Genomic DNA, 26,626 nt, shown 5'->3' with positions numbered 1-26,626 from the left:
GTATTAATACTACTTAGTATGAAACTTTAAATAGACACCACACACCAACAGAGGATGCCCATGGAAATAACATTTGCTTGGGGTCCCTAATGTAATGTAATGTCTATGACATCTTCAAATTACGTAAAAACATCAGAAGGGGGCCCTATCGCAATAACGTTACAAAATGGCCATGAATACATTTTATTTTTGTTGTCGTATGTATCATATTCAACACGTATAACTAAGGCTTCCGCTTTAAGTAAACAGTTGCAAATAACTGGTTCAAACAGAGCAATTATGTCAAAGTTATCTTATGTTATTAATAATAAGGTATTCACAATGTTCTTTTTCAATCTTTGCTATGACAGTACGATGGTTTAATGTTAGTATTGCATGAAGTGAAGTAGATATAGAAATCAGTAAAGGCCATTGCCACTATTCTGCCTCAACCACATCCAAATTGTAATGATTAGCTTGAAGAAAAACAGCTTCATCTAATGAAGCTCATCTGCCCTAACTGGAATATGTCCATCAGTGGAAAGTATGATCAACATTAGCAAAAAGGATAATTTAATTTAGGTAATCTAACCCTAAATTGTGTTTTTTCTATTCAATGTTAGGTAATGCTAGCTTGTCTCTTAACGTAAGCCTTTCATCCAATAGAAAAACCCTGACTTCTGCGTTTAATATTAAGCAAGTTCACGCAAATATCCAGGGTTTGTCCATTTTTAAACCGCTTTAACAGCCAGTGCTGCAAGTAGCTATTGCCAAATAATTGTATTCTAAATCACACTATGTTATTGCCAACAGAATCTTTGACGCAGAATGCTAATTAGCTATCGAGTATTTCCCTACAGTAGAGAACGGCGATAATCCTCTGGTGTTCTGTAACACCTGCTCGATGTTTCAAATTCTATAACCCTAAATAAAAAATGTTAGGCCAGGACCTGATCACATCGATGATAAAAACAAAACAAAACAAAAAACAACAACATTGTGAATATATTAAAACATCAGGCAGAGTTAGGTTGAAAGTTATCTCAAAATACAATGTTAGTATGATGAACTTTCAGCTTATTTTCAACTTTAGTTATTGTTTAGTTATAGTTAAGTTGAAAATTCGAGATACCGAACTCCAAATTTTGAGTCAAGTAGAAAATTTGACATACAGATATCAGAAAAAATAAAATTTAATTCATAGGTTGCAGTTCAAACTAAAAATATGCATCAAATTTAACAGTCTTGAATACTCTTGAAGAGATTCAAAGTTGTTTCTTTCGTGTCCTCTTTTGTCTGTGTTTGCTCAAACATTTTTGCAAATGTAGAGTAGAAGCAGTAGCAGTATTAGAAATGAAAGCAATGACAGTATTCCTAAATAGTAGCATTGGTAATAATGTAAGGTAGTAGTAAAGTTGGATAAGTGTAGTACTAATAGTAGTACTCAATTACTTTGCAGAGATCTTTAAAAGGGTGCAATGTCCTATTTAAGCCTGCAGGGGGAGACAAAGACAGCCGTTTGAAATGGTCTGTTATTACGATGCAGGGTTCTTTAAACATAAACACACATGAATAAAGAGTTTCAATGGTTTTTCTCCCTTTGGATTAAAATGGCAACACAACGCTTTGCACAAATTTAGAATTTGAGGGTTTTATTTTATTTGAGGGTTTTATTTTTATTTTATTTATTTAGGGTTTCTGTTAGAATAGGTTTACATGCTTTAACCCATAACAGATTTTATAACAGATTTTATCTTTTCTCATGCTTCACATTTTTCCCTTCTAAATTACTGTGTTTTAACTTAAACATTTTACAGTGTTTTTATTAAATGTTTCATATCTCAAATCTAATACATAATCTGTTTGCTCATTAGCAAAAACAACCTGGGCAAGGTATATTAAAAAACAGAAGATTTGGTTCAAAGGGGGGAGAAACAACACATAACATTTTGAAGAATCTAATTCCCAGATCATGTTCTTTAAATTTGTGAGATAGGTTACTGGGTTTGACAACGTCTACCAGGACTGTCTGTAGGTAGGATAATACCAAAACTATCAATGTGAATCTGTAATTTTATATCTCTTTCTGAACATTTTGTTCCCTTTTTCATGAATTTCAGAAAAGAGGATAGAGAAGAGTTCAAAGAACAACAAACCACCACTGAATGTGTCAGAATGCAAAAAGAGGACAAATACTGAAAAAGGACCCAGAATGTAAACAGATGCACACCTCTGTGAGATAGTCTGCCTTACGAAATAAAGTGACTCGAGAGGACTGTTGTTCTGATTCTGTGCAATTCAATAGAATAGAATTGACAATGTAGTTATTGCCTGTGTAGGTTCTCAGTTATCCAGGTCATGGTAATCCAAAGAGCTTGAAAAGAATACTGACTGGACCTCTTTGAGTTTCTTGAAGATGTTTCACCTCAGAGATGAAACGTGAAACAAAGAAGTCCAGTTGCTTTTCTTTCCAAGCTTCTCAGTACGCAGCATCAAGCTTTCTTGATTGAAGAGAGTTAAAGTTGTTTCCTTCATCCCAGCAGTGACGTCTGTCTGCAGGCAAAAAAAACATGCACTTGTCCATAAAACTGCTGAAAACAGAAAGACTGAGCTGAGCTTTGAAACCAAACAAGAATAATCAAGGTAATTCATTTGACAGTTTGCCGACTCTACAGTAAAGCTGACCCACCTTGCTTTACTTCTTCATTGTTTGCCTTCTTCAGATGAACAGACCCTGCAGCAGAGACGCACACATTAGAAACTCCAGGCAACAGAAAACAAAGAGACGCGCACTGATATGTTCTTACAGAGCCTTGTAGAAAGCCTTCTGGGCCATCATGTGCTCTCTGAAGATATTGATGGCTTTAAATGCATCCATATGATCCTGATTCTCCTTTATCACCTTTTTGTACCTGTGTCACAGAGAGAGAAAGAGGGAGTAAAAAAAGGCTGTTTGTTGTCATCACAAGAAGAAAAGCAAAACACAAAAGCTCAAAAGTTGATAAGCAGAGATGGTACACTAAGAAAAAGGAAAACTGGAACATTTAGGATCTCACTGTGTTTCCTCTCTGCATCATTGTTCACCCTTCTAAAGGACGAGGGATATAATCAGCTCTGTTTGTCTGTCTAGTGTCCACAGTTTTCAAGACATCATGTCCAAATTTTGTGTGATGGTAGCAGAGGTGGGCAGTGACACATAATCTGATTACTTTTTTCAAGCAACGAGTAAAGTAAGGGATTACTATTGCAAAAACGTAATTAGATTACTGTTAATTTCTTGTAAGAACTCTGCATTATTGCGTTACTGAACCGTGATTTTGTTTGTGAGAGTGTCTTAGTGCAGGAGAGAGTATGAGCGTGCAGTGTTTAAAGCGTGGAAGTACTGACATTACTTTGAGTTTGATTCCATAAAAAGTGACAAAAACGTTAGCATCCGCTGTTCACTCTGCGTAGGAAGAAAACTTCTTTTTACAGAGAAAAATTAAACTTCAAATCTGAGCAAGCACTGCCACGGGCATGTGAAATTCACACAGATCCTCCCACTGACATGACCTCTGTGGCACCGGGCAAACCTCCACCTCCTGCTAAACATGTGACAGTAGATTTAAGAGTGACAGAATTTAGTGCCGCTAAATCTTTGACTTTATTTTTTGCTGTGTTTTACTCTCATCTGTTTGAAAGAATGAGTGTAAACATAAAAGTTATTTTATTTTATTTGCTGGAATATGCAGAGAATTGGTTTAAATGTTAAAGATTTTCTTCCAGTCGGAGAATGTTGCATATAACTTAATATTTATGCAATGTGCATAAAGTTAAAAGATTAAAACAAGTTTTAAAAGGAGACTTTTTCATTTCATTACCTTTTATATGACGGATTATGCAAAAAAAATAGAACTGAGCTTAAGGATCTATTGCTTTATTACCTATTCAGGTTGTGTATCATGTTTTAAAAAAGTAAGTAAGTAACAAATTCCCTTTGAAAATAAGTAATCAATAAAGTAACAGGATTACTTTCTTGGAGAAGTAATAAGCACTCAGGAACTAATTACTTTTTTTTAAAGTAACTGGACCAACACTGGATGGCAGACACCAATAACAGCTCGAGGCATTTTAACTTCAATTTAAATCAGTTCAAAATCAATCAAGGTCACACCAAATATGAAAATTAGTAAAAGCTTTATATGACCTGCTTCACAACCATGTACTTGTCACGGCGAGTAGAGTGAGTCGTGTGGAAATATTAAAGGAGAATCAAGTCGCAGGCACTCGTGAAGGTGAGGTGGTTTATTGAACACAAAATGCAAATGGAGAAACAGCAAACGGGACTGAAGACTATTTAAACTGAGGACTACTAAACTACTGAACACAAACCAGGACCTGAACACGAAGGAGGATGAGCAGCGGTAAATGACGACGGACAGCAGGGAGAACACACAGATGAAGCATGGTGGATACACAGACGGACCAGCAACTACTACAACAGAAGACACGACTTAAATACACAAAGGCTGAGTCCCAATTCAGGGTCTGCACGCTTGAAGGACGCGCACTATGCATACTACGTACGGTGCGTACTATAAGTACGAGAAGTGCGGAAGTGAGAGGCCTGTGAAATGGGACGGTCTAGCCTTTGTCGCGCTGTTCAGGTTGCCTAGCAACCATGATACTAATCGCGAGAAACGTTACATACAGCTTTGTTTGACAGAAATGAAGGAGAAAAATGTTTTGTTGGTCATTCATTGTTGTCATGACATCACTTTAGTTGAGTATCTGAGGCAGAGACCACAGGACTCTAAAACATGATTGTTGGGCTTCATTTCTGTGCTGAACAGTCATTTAAGATTAGTTAGTAAATAACAATTAGTTAATGTTGTTCATGAGACTAAAATCATCTCACTGTGGTAATGTGAATATAATATGGCCAATATTATAGTATATACATATATATATATACACATATACATACTGAAGGAGGTCAGACATGTGTATATACATATGTATATATACACATATATATACATACATATATATGTCTGACCTCCTTCAGACTGTCTTTGCTCCACTCCTGGTAGAAGCTAGAAGCTGTTAGTCATGGACCTGGAAATCAGTAGCTCTTCAAGCAGTTCTTGAGCCAGGAAGCAACGTAGACAGGGCCGGGCCGACAGAGCCACTAACCAATAAACCGGCTCCTCCAAAACCACAGAGTGGTACAGTTGGAGAGGACAATGGAGCCACTGTGGGGGAGGTGAAGCCAGGAGGCTCTGAAGGACAGGACAGAGTGAATCACAATTAATTTAATTCATTTTGCATGATCTGTTGTTTCAGTGGTGTGTTTTTCTTTTGACTGCTGCAGGAAAATGGTTTCACCTGGTTTGTGCTGCTGTAGCGTTTAAGTGTGTCCAGCAGCAGTGGCCTAATGTCGTCAGTCTCCTCTCGATTACGAATCAGGACCTGCAAGAAAAGTCAAAGAAGGAGCTGAAGTCTGAAAGTCTATGAAAAGAGCTGGTCTGGAAAAGGTTGTAAGAACATTCACAGCCGCTGATTCTGGGATAAACATGGTGACCTCATACCTCCAGAGTGCTTCTCACTCGGGTCAAATACAGCGCCTCCTGCTGCATGAAGCTGGAGTAGCACTGCTCTGTCACAGCTCTCTGAGGAAGGAGTACGAGTGGAGCTCCTCTGCTAGTGCATCGCTTTTGCTCCAAAGGACATCAAACAAATCCACGCCAGGGGCAATATCTGAGTGAGCAGGCGGGACACTAGTGAACGTACTTCTAAAGCTGCAGTTCCTCTAATGGCCACTAGGGCCATGAACACACAGGTGTGTAGTAGCGGTTTTTCATACGGGCGGCACGGGCGGTTGCCCGGGGCGGCATCACGGGCATCGGGGGGGGGGGGGGGGGGGGGGGGGGGAATTGCTCGTTCTCATGCTGCCCCGACATCAGCCAGCGCATATTAGGAATGGTACAGGCACTGATCGGTTTTCTATCGCCCTTTTGCTGGGAGTAACGGCGCCCTCCGTTTGCGAGGTGCGCCTGCTGCTTGCGGCACGCCGGCACACGGAGGAGAGGGCGGGGCGGCGGGGGATTCACTGGTGGCTGGAGCAGCATCTAATAACCAACTCGCAAAATAAAACAAAACAACAAACACGAAAACACCAGACATTATGATACAGACTTATAATTTGCACCGATGTTTTATCGAAATTCTATACGCGAAAAGTGAGCGCGAGAGCCCTCGGTGCGCCTGCTCGCTGCCTAAGTCAAAGTCAATTTTATTGTCATCTCCGCTACATACAGTCCAGTATATAGAGAGACGAGACGACGAGGCTCCAGTTACAGCAGTGCAAGTAAACAAACAATATATATAAGAAGAGTAAGAAAATAAATATACACTTTAGGACTAGAGGTAAAGGGATCAATAACAATTTAAAATTTATATTTTATATTTTGATGATTTAATGTCTCAAACACAACCCGTGGAAAGGGGTTCATAATGTTGTAAATCCAAGCCCATTATGTAATCATGATTTGAATCCTGGGTTGTGTGAAATCCCAGAACCCTAGACAAAGTGAATCTGTGAACTAAGGTGTAGGTCTGTTAGGTTATGTTGTGGCGATCCTCAAGTTGGTGGATTTGTGTTCATACTGGAGTCCAAAATTAAAACCAATGGAAGATGGACAAGAAAAGTTCAAAGCCATCAGGTGCTCAGTTTAGAAAAAAGGAGAAACGAGCAAGGAACATGTTGGCTGAAGCAAAGAACTCAGGTGTGGGAGGAGCAGAGATGGGCAGTAACACGTTACTGTAATCCGATTACTTTTTTCAAGTAACGGGTAAAGTACGGGATTACTATTGCAAAAACGGTAATTAGAGTACCGTTACTTTACCGTAGGAACGCTGCGTTACTGCGTTACTAAAACCGTGATTTTTTTTGCGAGAATGTAAGCCAGTGCGACGTTCGTGACAACAGCTGTGTGCAGATCAACAATGGATCATATATCGAGTGCGGGAGAGAGTATGAGCGTGCAGCGTTTAAAGCGTGGAAGTACTGACCTTACTTTGAGTTTGATTCCATAAAAAGTGACAAAAACATTAGCGTCCATTAGCATTGTGCGTGGGAAGAAAACTTTTTACAGCGAAAAAAAAACCCCTAAACAAGCTCCGAGTGCGCAACGACGTAATGGGAAACTCACAGAGAAACACACTGACCGCGGCACACCTGCACCAGGATAAACCTCCGCCTACCCTACTCCTGCTTTACAGGTGAAAATAGAGCAAAAGGACCGCTGAGTCTTTGACTTTATTTATTTTCTGCTGTGTTTTACTTGCATCTATTTGAAAGACTGAGTGTAAACACAAAAAAAAACATTTTATGTGCTGGAATATGCGGAAAATAGGTTTAAATATTAAACAAATTTCTTCCAGTCAGAGAATGTTGCATATAATTAAATTTTTGCTTGATGCATAAAGTTAAAAGATTAAAATTAATAAAACAAGTTTTAAAGAGTCTTTTCCATTTGATTACATTTTATATGATGGATTATGTAGAAAAAGTAGAATTGGGCTGAAAGATCTATCGCTTTATCACCTATTCAGGTTGTAAATCGTGTTTTTAAAAAGTAACTAAGTAATTAATTACTTTTGAAAATAAGTAATCAGTAAAGTAACGGGATTACTTTTTTGGGGAAGTAATCAGTAATTAGTTACTGATTACTTTTTTCAAGTAACTTGACCAACACTGGGGAGGAGCTCTGAGATGTATTAGAAAAAGACTTTTAGACACAAGTAGACTTCTTCCAAAGTGTGGCTGGCTTCTCTCGTAGAGATAAAGCGAGGAGTTTAGCTGTTCAGCCATCTGGAAGGGGGCTCAGAGAAGAGCTTCTACTCCTCCACATAGAAAGGACCCAGTAAAGGTGGTTCAGGCATCTGGCAGGAATGCGTCGCTGGCACCTCCCGGGTGGGGTGTGAGGCCCTGGGGCAGACCAGGACATGCTGGCCAGATTAAGGCTATGCCCACGCTAGATTTGAAAACAGCATTTTGTGTCCACACCAGCGCTTTCAGTCGTTTTCACATAGTTGTGCGTCCACATTGAAATGGCCGAAAACACTTACATTCCAGCAGTGTTGGGAAGGTTACTTTTAAAATGTATTCCATTACAGAATACAGAATACATGCCCCAAAATGTATTCTGTAACGTATTCCGTTACGTTACTCAATGACAGTAACGTATTCTGAATACTTTGGATTACTTAATATATTATCATGCTTTTTACTACTATTGCTGTGTGATTTATTACTATTACTGAAGGCGACTCCGAACTGTAGTAAAGGGACCTCTGACTAATACGGCGGGGTCCCTGTCGGCTCGTAGCCGAAAAATAGCTTTACTTTGTTGTGTGGGTCAACTTTTCTTGCGAGAGACAGAGAGAGGCGTTGAAAGACTGCTCCAACGGAACTTATTGTTTTCGGAGGAAAACACGAACACGGTGTACAGTCGAGTCTTAACCCAGATAGCAAGGAAACACTGAAACAATGTTGAGTCAATATCAGGCTGTGTCATTGAATCAACGTTGAAGTGTGACGTTGACCTGACGTCACTCTTGCACCCTTTTTTAACGTTGAAACGTCAGGTTTTGATGTTGAATCAATGTTGAAACCTGACGTTGATTCAACGTTATATTTTCTAATACTGCTGACATTGAAACAATGTCAGATTCTGATATTGAAACACTGTTGAGCTATGGTGTTGATTTTCCACCTCTTTCGCACAGTTGCTTTTTATTAAAACAACAGTTAAATCATGACTGGAAATCTACCTTTCTTTATAGGTATTTTAACCAATACTAAACTACTGCATGTTTCCATCAATACTTCAACCACCTAAACACATAATTGTACTTATTCCTTAAATTGGACACCCTTTATAAAAAAAAACCTAAATGTCTCACAATGTATAATGTCAATATTAATATCCTAAAATAAGAAAGCATTGCATGTGATGTAACAGAGAAAAAAAATAAACAAAAAAAGGTCAATAGGCATGTTTCGTTTGCTAAATACTTTATTAAAAGACAGTTTCCTATTTACGTTTATATGATTCACAGAAGTTTGTAATTTTTTTGCATGATGTGCGTCCTGCACCACCCAAACGATCTGGGGCGTATCGGAGCCATTTCTGCACTGCTTGTGCAAAGACTAACTCGGACATAGAGTTTGCCCCTAACTGCTGCGTCAGGCTCCAATCAAGGCAAAGCGTCTCACCTATAGACACATTTTAAGAGATGGAATTAGCGTGTCTCATGTCTTAAATGTGTATGCAAGTGCTTGTGTGTTTAACCAACAGGCCGTTGTTATGTATTTAAATCACATCTGACAGCTATTACACTTTATAGTTACAAAGTGTACATAACCTTTATATACTTACCATTGCCTTATTTGCCTCTTGTGATTGAAGAGCTGGCTCTGCATTGTTTAGCTCCTCAATGTTGTGCAAGGGCAAATCCAGAGGCAGTACCCCAGCATCTACCGATTCATTGCAGCCGGTATTGCGGATGGCTCTGACCTCCTCACGGAGTTCGTTAACAGCTCTCGTCAGGTCTGACAGAAAAAGATAATTTTTTTTAAGTATTTAAGAATACAGACAACTTGTCAAACGTTTCCTTGTGTCACACACAGATATGTACAAAGACACTAGACAGTATTTTATTACCTGGTATTTTCACTCGAGGGGCCTGGGGAAACCATTTTTTTGTGGGCTGCTCATCCTCTGAGTCACTATATGTGTACAGGGGATTTGGTCTAAAGAAAAAAAGTTGAAAACAGTCATAAGTAATTACAAATGTGCTTTTGGAATATTTTTTCCTAAAGTTACAGTTTGATTTATAACAACACACACAGGAAACGGAGATGTGCAAGAAGGTACAGTATACAAGGAATTTTTGAATTGCACAAGTGTACACGGCTTTGCATTTATAAAAAGTTTACAAGCTTCCACTTTTTGGACTATATTATGTGGTGATATTGCAGTATGCAAGCACCACAGATATGTATAAAAGACAAGATCATAAATTCTTAGCAATCAAAGATATGTTTGTGAAATAAAAAAAGTTTTACTTGTGCTTTCTTTTATGACTGGTCTGAGTTTCAGCTTCGGACTGAAGGTCAGACGTATCACAGTGTTCACTTAGATATTTCTGAAGACTGCGTTCTGCTTCGTGAAATGTGTCTGGAAGTACAAACACAATGTATGGCCAGACATAAATTAGGACACGAAAAACTTGTTATTGTTACATTTATACAACACCAATCCAGATGATACCCACCATGGCTTATTAGAAGTCGGACTGGTGCATAGGTGAGCCATGTTGCACCAGGATGAACTCTCCTCTTTACTGCGTCGTGGATCCTCAATGTGTCTCACGGAGGATATGGAGGCCATGACAATTTCTCCCCATTTATCCATGATCTAGGGACTATTTCTGTACCACCAGTGCTACCAGTGCTAAACTGCACAATGCACCAGTCTTTCATTTTTATCTTTTTTTTTAATTTGGAGTCCTTTTTTGCCCTGTCTAGGATAAACAGGAAACAGATAATTACAATATATTTCATAGTCACTACAAAACTTGATCTATTGATTGAACTAAATAATAAATAATAGCTTAAAATGTATATAGGCAACAATTAAAAGCAAACCCGTATATGTAAGCATTTAAACACTGAAGATAATAAAATTAACAGTATTTTGTCTAAGTCTGCCATTGTAGGAATTCATGGCACCGAGACAAAAACTTGGCGCACAGTGTGGCGTCAAAATAGGCGCACACCTTTGACGCTGCGTTTTCTCCGTCTTCCTCGTCCACACGTAAATGCTAAACGCAGTTTACGTGCGGACAAAAGGTGCAAACGCAAGTTAGGTGAGCGTGCAGCGTAAAGTTAGGTGAGCGTGCAGCGTAAAGTTTGAATTGAGTGCGAATCGAAGCGGGTGCTCTCCAATCATTAAAAGTAACAAAGTCATTGAACACATTTATACAGTTACCTTTACGTTTATCAATCATATATCACAGATTTACAATTTTTTGTAGTACTATGCTAAAAAGCAACTACAGAGCGTTAAAGCTAGCTTTATAAGGGAATATAACGGAAAAGTATGAAACGAAAATGTTTTCTTTGTTGATAGACTTTGTTTGCAGTGCAATTTATTTGTTGCCGGATTGTAAGATGAAAGTAGACACAATTTCGGGCTCCCACATTTTATCCGAAACTTTACATTAACAAGTTTGTTTTTTTTTTTTTTACTGTTATTCAAATGCAACCGTGGAAATAACGAATAGAACAAAAGTCATTCATTCTTACCTTATACTAATCGTGGTGCAGGCCAGTCCAGTGCATGAACTGATGCCTTCTCCGGTCAATTCCGCTGAGAGTAAATCTAATGTCCCGCTCTACTGTACAAGACAATGGTTACCTGGAGGGATGTACCAATGTGATAGGGGTGCTGCGGAATAGTCCAAGTGGTAGCAGCTTTAATTTCCCGCTCAACCATAAATCGATGGTTTTTCAACGTGATTGTTGTCACCTTGTCAACTATAAATAGATCAACAATCAACGATGACAGAACAACAGTGAATCAATGTTATTTCAATGTCAGTGTCAGGTTTCATCAGTATTTCAATGTTGTTTCAACATTGGTTTTGTGTTGACATTTCAATCCTGACGATTCTGATGGTTCAGATGGAAAATCAACATCTGTTCAATGTCTCCTTGCTATCTGGGAATAGCTTACTTATAACTGGGCTCGTCAAGCTCTCTTCTTGGCTGCAGTGGTTATTATTATATTTACATGCTTCCAGCTCCCGTTTTTCCTCGATGACAACTCGTACCTTTCCACTCCCCTTTTTCTCCCTCCTCGCGCTCACAGACCCATAACGTGTATGGCAGTCCATTCTCCCTGCAGCACGAACTACACTGCCCATGATGCTACATTCTTTAGAGCTATGATTGTAGCGTTCTGCCTGTTAGCTTAGCACAACAACAACAACAACAACAACAACAACAACAACAACAACAACAACAACAACAACAACAACAACAACAACAACAACAACAACAACAACGAAAAGGCGCTCTCTCACCCAGGAAGCACACAGTCGCAGAGAGAGAGAGCGTCGCCCTGTAACCATGGCAACCGTAACGCTGCCGCCTGGAACAACAGATCGTAGCTGTCAAACAAAACCCAAACAGTCCTGACCCGCGACAAAATGAAACAGGAAAGTACCGCAGTGTAATCCATTTATTTCAACAAAGTAACTGTATTCTGAATACCACCTTTTTAAACGGTAACTGTAACGGAATACAGTTACTCATATTTTGTATTTTAAATACGTAACGGCGGTACATGTATTCCGTTACTCCCTAACACTGCATTCCAGTCCTGCGCATGCATGAAACGCAAGACGATTCGACCTGCCTCATTGCTGTCAGCTGTTGATTTACTTTCCGGCTCTTTGAAACGTCGCGGCAAAATGTCGAGGAAAAGCACCGAGTTTTTTAAATGGACTAATAATGAGGTGGAGTTGTTGCTGCGAGTAACACGAAAGTAAAAAGTTGCAAAAGCGAGTGAGAGTGCTGTATAATGCCCTCTGCTATCTTAGTTTAATTGGTCACATGACTGCATCACATGACTAAAATGTGTCATAATTTTAGAAAGTCTCTGTTTCCGCTGTCCACACATCAAATGTATGCGTTTTCGAGAGTGTTTTGAAAATCCTGGGAAAACGCAGGATTTTCTGAAGGCTGATCTGAAGGCAGTTTGGACCACAGTCACTAACAACACCAGTGGTAACACACTACACTGTAATGTATTAAAACACTGCTGCTAAAGAAGGCACATGTTCAGGCCCGCCTCGAGTTTGTCAGCGAACGTCTAAATGATTCAGAGAAGGCGTGGGAGAAAGTGCCGAGGTCAGACCAAACTAAAATCAAGCTCTGTGGCTTCAACTCAACTCCCCATTTGTGATTATGATTCAAATAACAGCATCCTCACAGTAAAGCATGGAGGTGGAAACATGCTTGCATAAATCATCTAGTTGGCGTTTTTCAGTTTTTTATGCTTGAAAGATTCACAGAAAGTGTTGAGTGTCTTAACAAACAAATAAAACAAATGCTGTGAAAATGGTCCTTTAGATGGAAGGAAGCAGAGCTAAGCACAAAGCACACAATGGAGGGCAAGTGATAAGTGATAAACAGAGTGGAGGCAGACTTGACAGGATTGGGAACTAAATTGAGAAAGTAACTCAGACCTACAAACATAATGAGAAATAATAATAAACTGAACAATGTAGAACCAACCGAACCCACACTCCGTGACACATGATGAGTGTACCTAACCACACTTTTTAAGCAAGCCAGGAAAAATGGAACTCCCTGACAACATCTGTGCCGCCACCGAGAAGATGTAGATTCACAAAAGGGCTCTTGCCACATCTGAAGGGAATTACTAAACCACCATAAAGGTGAAAAAGAAAACAGTAAATTCTGAAGTACAATGTAATCACAAAAAGGTGTACAATTAAGTTTTAAATTCCAACACATGTTGTCCAATCAGTGTTGAGTTTCAGCTTCAGGTCACGGAAATAATGTTGTTTCAATTTTTAAAAAAAGACAACATTCATGTAATGAAATTAAAAACACGAGTTCAGCCACTACCATAGGTCACTTATCTAAAATAAGAAATATTATATAAAGTATTTAAAACTATACATTTTCAGAAGTTCACTGAAGGAGTTCCAGCAGGAACGCATAAGATCAACTCGAGGTTCAGAATCTTCCCCAAGAATATTTTAGCATTCAGACTGGAGCAGCCAGGGATCGAGTGCTTGTCCTGCTACTGATTAACCACTGATTAAATGTAAAGTGATGTATAAACACATAGGCTATCTGACATGACCAGTTGGGGATGACTGGATTTTACATGAGGCATTCACTTATAAAATATATAAATGTGAAAGTGTGTAATTAACACACGTTAATAGAAGAGGTATTACAGTTGTAGTCAGACATTTGCATACATTTGTCATGGAAATGAATGTCATGGTAATTTGGTGCTTTCTTTGAACTTTATTTTTCAGGGTCATATGCTTGTACAGCGTACATCTTTAATGACTTTTAAACCAAAAGAAATTCATTTTCAGAGTTCTCTTTCTGGTCCCTGATGAATGATAACCAACAATATCACTACATGTAAACATAGATGGGTTTTTGATGACCTGGACCAGTTTCTTTCTTTGTAACCTGAGAGCAAAACTCTTAAATCTCTCACCCACTCAGACTACATTGTCCCTCTGTTCAGCACTTTGGTTGACACTTGATATCTTTTAAACGTGCTGTACAAATAAAGCTGACTTGACTTGATTGTTGTGCCTTTGCTAATGTGGCCAGCATGTTTATCAGCAAATGACAAAAACCACAGACTCCAAACCTTTCTGTTCAGCAACTGTGAACAAGTTTAAACAAAGTATTTAAAACTATTTAAGCATTAAAAACTTAACCTTAAGAAGATCCAACAATAAAATACTTCAGTCTCAGAGGAGGACATATCTGAGCTGCATAACATAACTTTGCAGGGGTGTAAAGTGGGGTCCTGCTAACAGTGTGTTAAAATTTGACTTACATCCACCAAGGTCCTTAAGGCTAACTTAATACTTTATTGGCGAAAAGTTGACAAAAAGCCTTAGAATTTAGAAACTATGACTCTTCCAGGTGTGGTGTCTGAAGAGGTGCCAGACGTACAGACACTCTTCATTTAAGTATGAATGCAGATATTGTGTTTAAAAAAATAACCTAGTGAAGGCTGATGAATTGGAGCAACTTATTTACTTACAGACTGTGAAATCGAGTCAAAGTATGAAAGTGAAAAGTAGCTCAATGAAGGAAAATTCTACCATTGATTTTTATGTAAAGGTAACCAGGCCTTTTTATTAGGATTCATCTCTTTCACAAACAGGAAAATATTCTTCTTGGTTGATTTTAATAGGAGAAGTGCAATAGCTGCTGATGTATGGGTGAAATACATTTATATCTGTACATAAAGACCTCATTACTTACCTACCTTGGCTCAGATAGATTTTCCTATAGCAAACCTCACCCTCTCCTTTATGTACGACCTTACTGACAATGCCCTGAACCTTTTAAGCCCTGAAGCTTAAAAAATACAAAAAGCCAACATTTGAGTGACACTCAAGATACAGAATGTTGTAGCTGTTGAAATGTTCCTGTTGTTGGAATGTGGACCTGCTGCTGGAAGTTTTACCAGTGAGTAACTGGAGCTCTCTAAATGCATGGACTTTTCAGTGTCACTCTGAGACAGGATATTTCAAATTTTAGAGATTTTGCACAAATGGAAGAAAGCAGTCTTACACATTTGTTTAATATGTGCATTGAAGGACATGTCTTGGTCAAAAATGACTCCAAGGTTCCTCACAGTGTTACTGGAGGCCAAGGTAATGCCATCCAGGGTAAGAATCTGCTTAGATACCATATTTCTAAGCTTTTCAGGGCCGAGTACAATAACCTCAGTTTTATCTGAATTAAGAAGCTAAAGTTAGCGGCCATCCAGGTCTTTATGTCTTTAAGACATTCCTGCAGTTTAACTAATTGGTGTGTGTCATCTGTGACATGGGGTTAGATGAGTAATTTGTTTGATAATTTTATTAAATTCATGAAATTTTATTCAGTTAATTAATTTATAAAGCAGCAAACTATTTCTCCAGGCTAAATGATGACATACTAAATTTCTGATATGCCATGTCCTCTCCAGCTTATGAGTTATCTGCTGTAATGGAATTTTCTGTTCATAAAGTCTGCAGCACGGTGTGGTCAAGCTTTTTAATTACTGCAGGCAGAAATTGAAACAGACATCAAACGTCACAGTTATAAAGTGAGGAGAGCACTCCCCTTGGGATGTCTCAGCTCCTCTTTTATACCCTCAAGCACAACTCACTGTACCCTCTCAGTTACAATACGTGCTTTCCCAGCAACAGCCCGCGGCCTCCCTGGGAATTTTCATACAGTCAGCAGATAACATAGTTAAGCAGGCTACACCAGTTCATATTGACCCATACGTCCTTCACCTAAGAAATAAAAAGGCTATGTAAAATTCTAACCACCTAAATCTTATTGTGAAAAAAAACTAGAATTTTGCCATCACAATGCTTTAGGGTACGTGTTTGAAAATTATACCACGGAGTCAGGTACTTCTGATCTGAGACCTTAGTTTTCACAGGAGCTACAGTATCCAGAGTCGTACGTAGTGAGGAGGTGAAATTATTAACAAGATAATCGACCTCTGTTGGGGTAGCGTTCAGATAGCTGCTCTGCTCTGTGTTGGTACAGGGCATTGAAGATGATAGCAGTGGGTGGATTATATTCTTAAACTTAGTTACAGCAGTTACAGAAAGACATCTACTTTGATAAAGTCTACTCTTCACCGCTGTGTAATCAATTATTGTAAATGTTGTAAATGTAAATGTTATCAGGAAATGATCAGACAGCAGAGGGTTTTCAGGAAACACTGTTAAATGTTCAGTTTCTATGCCATATGTTAAAACAAGATCTAGAGTGTGATTAAAGTGGTGATGTGGCTCGGCTGCAGGGGATGGGTAGAGCAGCGGGTTCAGGTTGTGGTGCCGGGGAAGGCTGGTTTTCATAGCATCGTCTAATCATGCCTTCCCATTTCAGTATCAGCCAGGCTGGAGAGGAGAGAGAGAGCTGCTGGAGCAGAGAGCCATGTGCAGAGCGTGGACCATTGTGCTCTGCAAAGTGCTGAAGTGCAGAGTTAACCATGAAAAACAAAACAGAACACTGTGAATAAAACAAAAGGAAAACGCGAGAGTCGGAGATTCGTTGGGTCCTTTGGGTCTACAGGTGATTAGAAAAAAGAGGTAGAAAGTATGTTTTGTGACTATTTGACTGCAGGCCTCATTTGCAGACTCCACGAGACACGGAGGCGGGAAGAATCAGCCTCAGGTGAAACAAAACAAAATGTGCAATCACAATGTGAATCTTTGAAAAAGGCCCCCTTCAAAGTAAAATATGAAATTTTAAAAACCAAAATAACAGAGACCCAGTCAAGACAATGACACGTTTCAGAAGCATCCAGAAACTTTTCTCCTCACCATGGAGTTTTCAAAATAAAAGACTTCATGCAGGCTGAATGTGTCACGGCCCAGTGGATCAGCAGGGGCAGGACTCATTGCGGGTTCAAGCCCTCGGCCCACGCACCTGTGAAGAGTAAACACCTGAGCCTCATTTGCACTGTCAGCATTTAACCTGAGGGATGGCAGGTATTCATGCAGGATCATGGTGTGACTCGCGTCAGTGTAGCTTGGCTCTCAAAGTATATAGCACTTGTTCCTTCTGTGCCTTTGTTAGCGTGTACGTTCTGCATATAGATTCCCTGAACCCGTCCCTGTGTTCCCTGAGAGGATTCCTTGTTGTGAGTGATTGGAGAGTGGCTGGCAGCAAGCAGTGAGTGATCGAAGAAGAGCAAGTGTTTTCCCCTTGTCCTCCCCACCTTGGATCCACTGGAGCCCATATTCCTGTCACCATTGTATACAGCAGTGTTTCCTGCTATTAAATCCAGTTCTTTGTATTCTTCAGGGCAAAGAAAGACTCAAGGCTCAAAGTGGTCAAACTCAAAAAATGATCTTTAATTTTACATATCCCGGAATATGGAGGCTTAGCACACCCAGCAACGCCAGCTGAAGTCTGAAGCAAAAACAGCAAGCTTGGTCATTTATATTCCTCCTCTAGACGTCACACACACTTTAAGTTTTGATCAAACACTCTGCTTAGTCTCACTTTCTGGCTGCAGCTCCTATTTTCTCTGCAAAAGCATGCAGTTTCCTGTCAGTACTTTTTGGCACACACTGTGTTGGCCTCTCTTATACATAAAACAATATAATCAGCAAATAAGCACTAAGAATATATATTAAATACATGACAGTTCAGCCCCTTTTTGTCTTTTTTAAAAGACGACATAAACCCTGATTTATCCCATTAAGTTTTACTTTCATGTGGCAATAATAGCTAAAATATAACAAACATCAAGCTCTTAGACAGCACCTCACGTTTGCGCCGGGCTGTGAATTATTGCCCCCTTTTTAAGTAAAATCCCACTTCTAAACCCACTGTTATCATCACAAGCTCCAGAGTGCTGCGTGAGTCCTCAGCGAACCGTGACAGAATGCTTATGAAACACTCCCGGTGTGATCTGAAGCTGAAGAGATGGAAGGAAACAAATGTCAAAGACACACCTTTTTTTTTGCAAACTTACACTTAACTTAGAAGGCATTGGAATGAAAAATAAAACAACTAGAAAAAAGTAGAGACAATAATAGAGAAATATCAAGACAACATTTTACTCTGTCCGTGAAAATGAAAACTCAGTGAACTCCGGCATTGATGTCCAGTTTAGATATTTCTTCCCTTGCGCGTCCTGTTGAACCAACTTTACTTCTGTTTTAATGTTGACGTAAACATTTTAACCTCTTTGTGAAGGTTTTTGGGTTGAATCGTCTTTTAGAAATAAATTTCTTCCTTCTTCTGATGTTAAATCTGACCTTAAAATTCTAATTTGAGTTTAATGACTCGTGAATTAATGCTGATGTTATTCTTATAATATATATGCTCTTGTGATAGTGGATAGTGACTACTGAATAATGTCTCAAAGTGAAGAGTAACATCACTGATGTTTAAGCAGAAGAAAGACAACAAAATAAGAACAATGAGAACAGAGGGACGAGGAGGAAGAGGTCAGTGGAGAAGTCTGCAAGATCCTGGAGGGAGGCGGCCACAGCTGGTGTACATCCTGGTAGTGTGTGGTTGGGGTGATGGGAGGTCTTAATCCCATAGAAAACCTGATACTAGAAGAGAAATCTTGAAACAGAGCAATAAGAGTAATAATGATCAAATTCTTTGACGTTAAAGTGCAGAGAGACTTTATTGTAAGTGTTCCCTTTTGATGTATCCATAAAAAGGGATCCACCATAAAGTTGTTGCCAAACATACGGCCTGGGGTCCAGAACTGTCTCATCAAAGGGTCCAATCCAGCCTGTGGGATGGCTGTGGAGTATTGCCGAGTGGGAGGGCTTAAATTCAGAATTTCTTTGGTTATATTTTGACCATAAGGATGGATCACATCAGGAGAGCCTGAACTGTTCATTTCTGTCTGAATTGCCGTCAGCCTTACAGCCTTCCTTCAACCAACAACATTCTCCCATGACCTTGAACTCTGCACCAAAGTAAGCACAACATAAATCATTAAGTCATTTTAAATTAGCTGATTATTCTTTTTTCAGAACGTGGAAAAACTGAGACATATTTTTCATAAAGTATTTCAGACTATTTGTTACTTTCATACATATCAACATTGTAATAATTGATGATACGGTGTAGTAGTAAAATAGTAGTAATAGTTGCGGTCTGGCATATGGGCTGAGTGGGAAATTATATATGCGGGCAGTTTGTATTCTTTCTGCACCATTTCATGGTGGATGGTGAAAATGAATTTAAATAAATGCTTTTTTAATGTTTTGAATAAATACAAATTAAAATGACGTGTTTTTGAGTATATAGTGTATATATATAGTGTTGTCATAAGTATTGTCACGTTAATACATTAATCCTTAAAACAGACGGTATTTGAACCTTTGCACATGGCACAGTGACATGAATCTGTTTAGATTTGTTGTTCACACAAAAGACAATCTTGTTTTCTTATTTATATCTAGAAGGTTTATACACAGCACGCTGTGCACCTGCAGGGTCCACCTAATGCAGATAAATCAGCTTTAAATCAACCACAGACCCCTCTGAGGTAATCATCTAAGATATATTTATTTTTGTGAGGAGTACTTTTGTGTTTAATATTTGTTTATTTTTGAAAGTTACTGTTGCTGTACACAGCGTCACATATGCACTGTTTTTCCATTTGAACGTCACAGATTGTTAATCCAGCAGCTCTACATGCTCTGGATCTACATCCCTCCCCCCTCTTCCTCCACATCCTGGAGCCCCGGATTACTCTTTCATCCTCAGAGTTTCCAGGAGCACTTTATTCCCCCAGCTGTGGGCTGAAGTATTTTAAATGGTTTTCCCACAACAGCTGAACTGACAGGACAAGAAGATCTGTGCAAGCTGAAGAAGAAGCAGGAGCTCGCTGTTGTTTTAAAGGCATCCTGAAACTTAGTGCTCTGACAAGGTAAGGATAAAACTCACTACTGCTCCAGTCATCCATTCACATGTGAACTCCTTCCTAGGAGGATGTACAAACAGACAAGGCTGCTTAAAAATTGGAAAAAAATGTATCAAAGGAGAGAAAAAGAAAAAAAAGCAAGAAATAAACCTTATGTGCTTCTGTAAGGATTTATTGAGTTCTATTGGTTTAAATAAAAAGTATAACTGATGTAATTTTCTCATAGCCTGATATATTCAGACTCTACATTCATATTTTTCTTTGGGAATTTTGTCATCCATCCATCCTCTTCCACTTATCCTTTTCAGGATCGTGGGGCAGCTGCAGCCCAGCTGTTAGGGTGAGAGGCAGGGTGCACACTGGACAGGTTGACAGTCTGTTGCAGGGCTACAGCTAAAATGATATATTAGCTATATTTGTTCATATTCATTTTTTTTATGAATATTTTGATGAACAGCCTTTTAAGATTTTTGCGTCACTTGCTTTGGGACTTTTCCTCTCATGTTGGTGTGTTTCATGCTTTACATGTTTTTGCACATCATTATTGTTTTTTTTTTTGCATTAATTTGAATAAGTTTGGGACTCTAAGTAGTCAGCACCTCTTTACAGTCACGTTTCGTTTCTTAACAGAGTGGTGTGTCTATTTTTGTTGACTTTGCATGTCTTTGTCCTCTTTTTTGCATCTTATTTGTGTCATTTCATGTTTACATTTGTGGTGGTTGGTTTGCTTCTGTTTGGCTGTTTTGTTTTTTAGGTTTTTGTTGTAGTTGTTTCGTGCCTCACCGTATTTTTTCTTCTGTGTTTTTCATGTGAAGTCATGTCATGTTGTGTGTTTCTGAAGTGTTTCAATACCTTTGATCTCTGCAGTTTTTTCTTTGTTTGCCTCTTTTGCGTCTAATTTGGTTTATTTGCTTCTCTTTTGCCATGTTCAGTAATTTTATAGCTCATCATGCAGTTCATGTGTAATAATAGGTTGATTGGTTCATACGCATTATACTTGTCGTTTTACTTTATCTCTTTATTGTCTTTTGTGATATTTGCACTGCATTTGAGCTCTGTATGGTGGTTTTATGTTGCATTTTCCCAACTTTATTTTGCAGTATCCAGTCTCAGTTTCTGATAAGCAAAATCTTGTTTGCATCATCTCTCAGTCCATCAAGTGAATTGGTTGAGCTACATAAACTTTGTATTTACCTTTAGCGATGCTGTCCACCCTACACTGTTTGGGTGTGTGTGCGGTCTTATTCGTACTGGCCCCGCCCACCACATCGTTCTCCGGTGGTGCAAGCCACGCCTCTTGTCAGGAAATGATTCCCGGCCACATCCGTGCTCACTCTCAGGACTCGCAGCACAGACAGGTCACCATACGCACGTCTGCCTCTTCCTACCTCCCTGGACAGTTTATAACAGGTACTATCAGCGTAATGTGCGACGCTTAACAAACCAACTAAAAACCAACAAACCTGCTGTGATAGTTACTCAAATGTAGTTATTTTAATGTGGTATGTGAGCTGAATGACATTAAAACACCTTCATGATCTGTTTATGTTGGCTACCTTTTGTTTTTTTGACTGTTCAGTAATGGTGCGGAGCTCTCGGGACTTCATGGGTTTCCTGCTCCAGGCACGCCGTGCAGAGGGTACCTTCAGCAAATTTGGAGGAAGCTATGGGGTCACGCCATGGCCCAAAACCAGAGCTGGAAGTGGTGTCAGGAAGTCCAGGAGACAGGGCCCGTTGCTGGTGGGCGGCTCCTGGATCCTCACACCTCCTGGCACCCACACTCTGTGCTGCCTCTCGGAGGGTGACACTGTCACACACTCGGACAAACAGCTGAAGAGAAACCTCTCGTTTGTATGGAGGGCTCCTGATTCACCAGTGGGAGACATACGGTTCTAGTAAGCCTACAAATAATAACAGATTCGTTTTCACAGAATTTCAAGTTTTGTACAAGAAAACACAAACCTGAGTATCCTCTGTTTTCCAGCATCACGGTGGTACAGTCCTACTTTGTTTACTGGGCAGGTATTGAGTCTGGACTGGTGCGTGACGCGGGTCGTAGGCTTTGGAATGGGAGTAACACTACTGGAGTGAATGGAGTGAGTGCAATTTCCACACTACTGCAAGACAAAGTTACAGCCCTGCCAAGTAAGCTGATTTAGTTATTATGTGATGGTAAATTTGGGACAAAATGCAAGCTAGGTGCTTTGAAATAGAACAATTGTCGCCTCTCTATTCACTCTCTTCTCTCACCTTGTTGTCTTGCAGCTCTCAGAGCCTTTAAAGCATCAAAGAAAGAAACAAATGCGACAAATAGACCAGGTACTAGTCTACAACTTATTACAAGAGCAAGAAGTGGACCTTACAACTACAAATCTATGAAAACAACAACAGAAACAACTCATCCAGCCTTGGACAGGAGCAGGTCTGTGACTCTGGCATTGTTTGAAGTCAGTAAAAAGAAGAATATGACCTTAGAAAATCATCAAACTGGTTCTCAAACACCTTTAAGATCATATTCAGGTGTGACTGAAGAGGCACAAATTGACCCCGTTCCTCAACCGAAGGACCCCAAGAGCTCAAGTCCTTTGACAGCATCTTTCTTCTCTGCTGAGGCTACAGGGATGAAAACTACCACCATTTCTTCATTAAACAACACAGTGCAAGCCTCAAGTAGTCCTCTTCCCCTCCTTGTTCCTGTCATCCCGCTGAAGGAAGAGGAACTTCCAAAATTACATTTACCAGATCCAAAAGCACCTAACAAACCTGAAATAGAAGATGTCACCAGAAATCACTCAACTAATCACAGTTTTCATAAGATAAAGCTCCCAAAACCCACAACCCAGAATCCAAAAGCAGCAATCCAGGAAGAAGAAGGTTCAGCAAAGTTCAAGACCCAGAGTGGTTCAGTCCAGCCTCACAGAACTAGTGTAACTGAGTCCCAAACCAATGCAGTTAAATCAGAAATAGGTATCGGGTCTCAAAATCCTCACTCCCAAACTTCTTCACCCAAGCCTATTAGTCATTTCGAAACTTCCATACTTCCATCCATACTTCTTCTACGGTCCCAAACTGGTAGGAGTAATATTTATCCATTTCTCCCAGCATCTCCATCCAAATTCCTTTCTCGCTCTCAAACCTCTTCTCCACACTCCATTCCACCATCCAGATCTCCCATCATTAAGTCCTTTCTCACAATATTGTCCCTTACCCACTCTGAAAACAGCCCTTTAGAACCCAAAAGTAGCCCAAAGCAAACCAGTACACCTTTCTCTAAGCTTCAGACTACAGCTACTGTCCTGAGTAGCTCTCCTCACAGTGAGTATATCAGAACATTTCTCCAAGACATGCCAGAAACTACTACAACTAAAAGTCAGGGTAAAACTAGCATTCCTTGGACAGATTACTCCCAGTCTGAGATATCACCTGACGTCTCAAACAACTCTCCTCGACCACAGAAACAGAAACAAACTCCATCCTCAGAGTCTCTCTTTAACCCACTGCTCTTTACACTGAGGACTGACCAAACTCCCATACTGGAAAAGAGTCAAGTGGATCTTAGGTCTGACGCAAAGATCAGAACTACGCGCCCAGTCTTTGCTCTGCCCTCAGCCACTCCTTCCCTTTCTGCTTCATCTTTCTCCTTCTCCAATACTTTGCTCCCTACTGCAACAGTTAACGATAGGTCTACCAATTCTCCTCATTCTTCTGGAGGTTTATTCCTTGTAACTATGCGTGCATCCATTAGGTCTACATTTGTCATCCCTTCTTCCTTTACGAGAAACCAACCGACAACATCATCAGCTCGTTTTGCTCTCCCCTCCCCTTCTCCAATCTCCAACCCCCCTTATTTGTCATCTTCTCAACCTACCCCCACTTCCCCACAGCCATCCTCCTTTGCCTCGTCTACTATACCCTATTTATACACTTCTAACCATCCATCATCAGATCTCTTGTTTACTCCAGCTCCCTTGCCTACCTTTACCTCTTCCCAGTGCATCACAAATTCAACAAATTCTTCCATTTCTTTTGTTTCTTCTACCACTTCATCTAGCTCGACCTCAGCAACTTCTTCCTCCTATCAAGGTACATCTTTTTATATCCCATCTGTAACCTCCCCGCCTGCTGCCCAGGCTACCTCCCTTCACTCAGGACCCTCTCCAGCTCCCCGTCGCTCTCTGCACAACCTCTCCATGCCCTCACCTTCCCAGAAACATACTGAAGGTCACACTGCATCATCTGATCCTGATCCAAGTATACACCCACCAACACCAAGAACAGACATTCATCCAAACCCCAAACCCCACCCTAACATCGAGGAAAATCTTGGCCACGAGTTGAAACCAAAGCTTCCAAATAGTGATGCTAAACATCCCTCCAGTCCTCCTGCAACTCCAGACAAGGAAGGGAAATATCCAGACATACGCAGACACAGTGCCTGGGAGCTGGGCATGCTGCTGGGCAGCTCAGCTGGTTTGGGTATGGTACTGGTGGTTGGAATAAGGTACTTGTATCGCCAGGCTTGTGGAAAACGGACAGCGGTGACCCTGAACGATCGGGAGAGAGAGTATGGGAGAGGAGAGATAGGACTGATCCACGTCCAGGAGTGTGGAGATTTGGTTAGAGTCCGAAAAATCAGAGAGAACAGCTTAGTACTTCTGGCAGAGTATGATGTACTGTCACCACCTGGAGAGAGAAATGCCGGCTGCCAACAAAGATGCTAGATACCAAAACCTTTCAAGGACAAGAAAATAATCTTGATTAACTCCTCGAATGTTCGGATTGATTTTTTTCCCTACAACAAACGTCACATTGGGGAGACAGATCAGGCTAGGTAGTAAAAGGAAAAACAGTGAAATGTGTAACACAAAAGGGTCATTAAGGAGAAAAAGAACGCACAGATATCATCACACCATAACACAATAAAACACAGACAAGCAACAGGGGGACATATTCCAGCTGGATCTGGGACCGCTGCAATCTTCGATCGTGCCTCCAGCTGATCCCTGTCCACATCGGATGCGAGCCAGTCCGTTCTGAAATTTTCTTCCTCCTTCCAGATTTTCAGTAACTATTGTTTGAAATTCATTAGCTCAAAAACCAGCAGAACTTTCACTTGTGACAGCACAGCAATGCAGATGAATGCAAACACTGTCGTCTACTGCAGTGCAGGCTCCACAGGGGTGACTACGAAAGGATAAAACTGTGGTCAGTCAGTCTGTTGCTGAAAGAGATATTCTGACACCTTTTTCCGCTTCTTCATTAGTTTTTTTTTTTTTTTGCCTGTCCCATTTGGTTCTTTAGCCATCAGAATTGTTGTCTGAAGACCAACAAGGATACCCAATGGATTTACTTTGCCAAATGGATCATCGTGGCATTGCCGTATTGGTCCATTTGATCGACCTTTGTTTTTATTGTTTATTATATTTTATTTTCAGATGTTACAGATGGGACAGACATGAGTGAGGGATAGGAAAGGGAGAAAGAAAGAGGAAGGAAAAGAAAAACAGAAGGGGAGAGGGACAGTGAGAAAGGGGGGGAGAAAAAAAATCTCCTGGATCACCTGTTGAGAGAGAAAGAATAGAAAACAAGCAAAAAAAACAAAGCAACATACTAAACACATCACCATCGCATTAATCTAGCTAAGTGTAAACAGCAGTAAATACTAAATATTCAATGTTGTTGTGCAGCACGCAGGACAGACAGCGCACAATGTGCTTTGAAGTAGCAGCCAAGAAAGGTGTAATTTAAGTCTACAAACACCTTCATTAGTTTTAAACAAGCAGCGTCTCCAGAGGACCTTTCAGGTCCCGTTGAGCCGCGGTCCCTGACAAAATGGGGCTTGGCAGGCTGTCACGAAATTCGCTGTAAATGTTCACAATCATCCACAGATTATTTAAGCCAGCAGAGCACATTAATAGACTCCATAGACAAAAGCACACACTGGTGCACTTTCCAAGAAGAATCAGCAAGAGCAGAAGAAAATATTCCTGGCTAAATCTTTCTGTCTCCAACATAAGTAGAAGAATAAAGCTACAATCTGAGTACGTTAACAGAGAAGAATAGGTATGTTTTCTGCATGCATGTCTAAATATACCACAGTGTATAGACAATGACAGGAGGGCTGTAAGTCCAGCTCTGATTAGGTTTTATAGGCTGATTTTAACAAGCAGAGGTTTTTGCATCTGTGGAGAAAGAGACTACACTGCTGATCACTAACATCCATATTAAATTGTTAAGTCATGTGATTGCACTCAAAAATAAAAAGTATATTTTCAGTATCATACACTTTTCATTTCTTTATTCAGCTCCTGGAGTTTGAGGCTAAATGCTGGTTTTTAAATTAGGTTTGATTGAAGGTTAAAAACAGCACAAAGCGACTGCGGTCTGCTGGA

At 40.0% G+C, this 26,626-nt stretch overlaps 2 protein-coding genes and 1 long non-coding RNA gene across 5 annotated transcripts in view; 1 reads left to right on the top strand and 2 right to left on the bottom strand.

Moving 5' to 3' along the window:
- Positions 1–2,050: 2,050 nt before the first annotated feature.
- On the bottom strand, positions 2,051–7,410 carry LOC308401686 (uncharacterized protein). The gene is made up of 7 exons (XM_080890019.1): positions 7,033–7,410; positions 5,550–5,718; positions 5,347–5,430; positions 5,077–5,240; positions 2,787–2,891; positions 2,669–2,713; positions 2,051–2,532 (listed from the first exon to the last, which is right to left on the bottom strand). Exons 2-6 carry the CDS (start codon positions 5,595–5,597, stop codon positions 2,683–2,685), a joined length of 432 nt encoding a protein of 143 aa, XP_080746145.1. The 5' UTR covers positions 5,598–5,718; positions 7,033–7,410; the 3' UTR covers positions 2,051–2,532; positions 2,669–2,682.
- Positions 7,411–9,023: 1,613 nt separating this feature from the next.
- The window catches only part of LOC308401828, a 226,244-nt gene continuing 208,641 nt past the window's right edge, over positions 9,024–26,626 (bottom strand). Inside the window, exons 1-5 of one of the 2 annotated variants that reach the window (XR_013972617.1) lie at positions 10,303–10,457; positions 10,094–10,205; positions 9,690–9,778; positions 9,405–9,577; positions 9,024–9,241 (exon numbers count right to left, since the gene is read on the bottom strand). This is a non-coding gene — a long non-coding RNA (uncharacterized lncRNA). Of the gene's footprint in view, positions 9,242–9,404; positions 9,578–9,689; positions 9,779–10,093; positions 10,206–10,302; positions 10,458–26,626 lie in introns of those variants that run through there. The other variant, XR_013972616.1, reaches the window with a different exon arrangement.
- On the top strand, positions 20,034–26,494 carry reeld1 (reeler domain containing 1). Of its 2 annotated transcripts, none has more exons than XM_080888707.1 (5): positions 20,034–20,240; positions 21,435–21,644; positions 21,814–22,129; positions 22,219–22,379; positions 22,500–26,494. In XM_080888707.1, exons 2-5 carry the CDS (start codon positions 21,437–21,439, stop codon positions 24,953–24,955), a joined length of 3,141 nt encoding a protein of 1,046 aa, XP_080744833.1. In that variant the 5' UTR covers positions 20,034–20,240; positions 21,435–21,436; the 3' UTR covers positions 24,956–26,494. The 2 variants fall into 2 exon arrangements, with proteins under 2 accessions (XP_080744833.1, XP_080744834.1); XM_080888708.1 differs by having other exon boundaries at positions 22,219–22,330; positions 22,500–22,735.

Source organism: Rhamphochromis sp. 'chilingali' (assembly GCF_963969265.1).
Source record: "Rhamphochromis sp. 'chilingali' genome assembly, chromosome: 1".
In the NCBI taxonomy this organism is placed as follows: Eukaryota; Metazoa; Chordata; class Actinopteri; order Cichliformes; family Cichlidae; genus Rhamphochromis; species Rhamphochromis sp. 'chilingali'.
This window is presented reverse-complemented; position numbering and strand designations above follow the sequence as displayed.

Coding starts and splice junctions, on each gene's coding strand:
- LOC308401686 (XM_080890019.1), bottom strand. CDS start 5,597: ATGCAGCAGGAGGCGCTGTATTTGACCCGAGTGAGAAGCACTCTGGAG. Junction 5,241..5,346: donor GCTACAGCAGCACAAACCAG/GTGAAACCATTT, acceptor CCTGTCCTTCAG/AGCCTCCTGGCTTCACCTCC. Junction 2,714..2,786: donor AAGGCTTTCTACAAGGCTCT/GTAAGAACATAT, acceptor TCTCTGCTGCAG/GGTCTGTTCATCTGAAGAAG.
- reeld1 (XM_080888707.1), top strand. CDS start 21,437: ATGCTGTCCACCCTACACTGTTTGGGTGTGTGTGCGGTCTTATTCGTA. Junction 22,130..22,218: donor GTGGGAGACATACGGTTCTA/GTAAGCCTACAA, acceptor TCTGTTTTCCAG/CATCACGGTGGTACAGTCCT. Junction 22,380..22,499: donor CAAAGTTACAGCCCTGCCAA/GTAAGCTGATTT, acceptor GTTGTCTTGCAG/CTCTCAGAGCCTTTAAAGCA.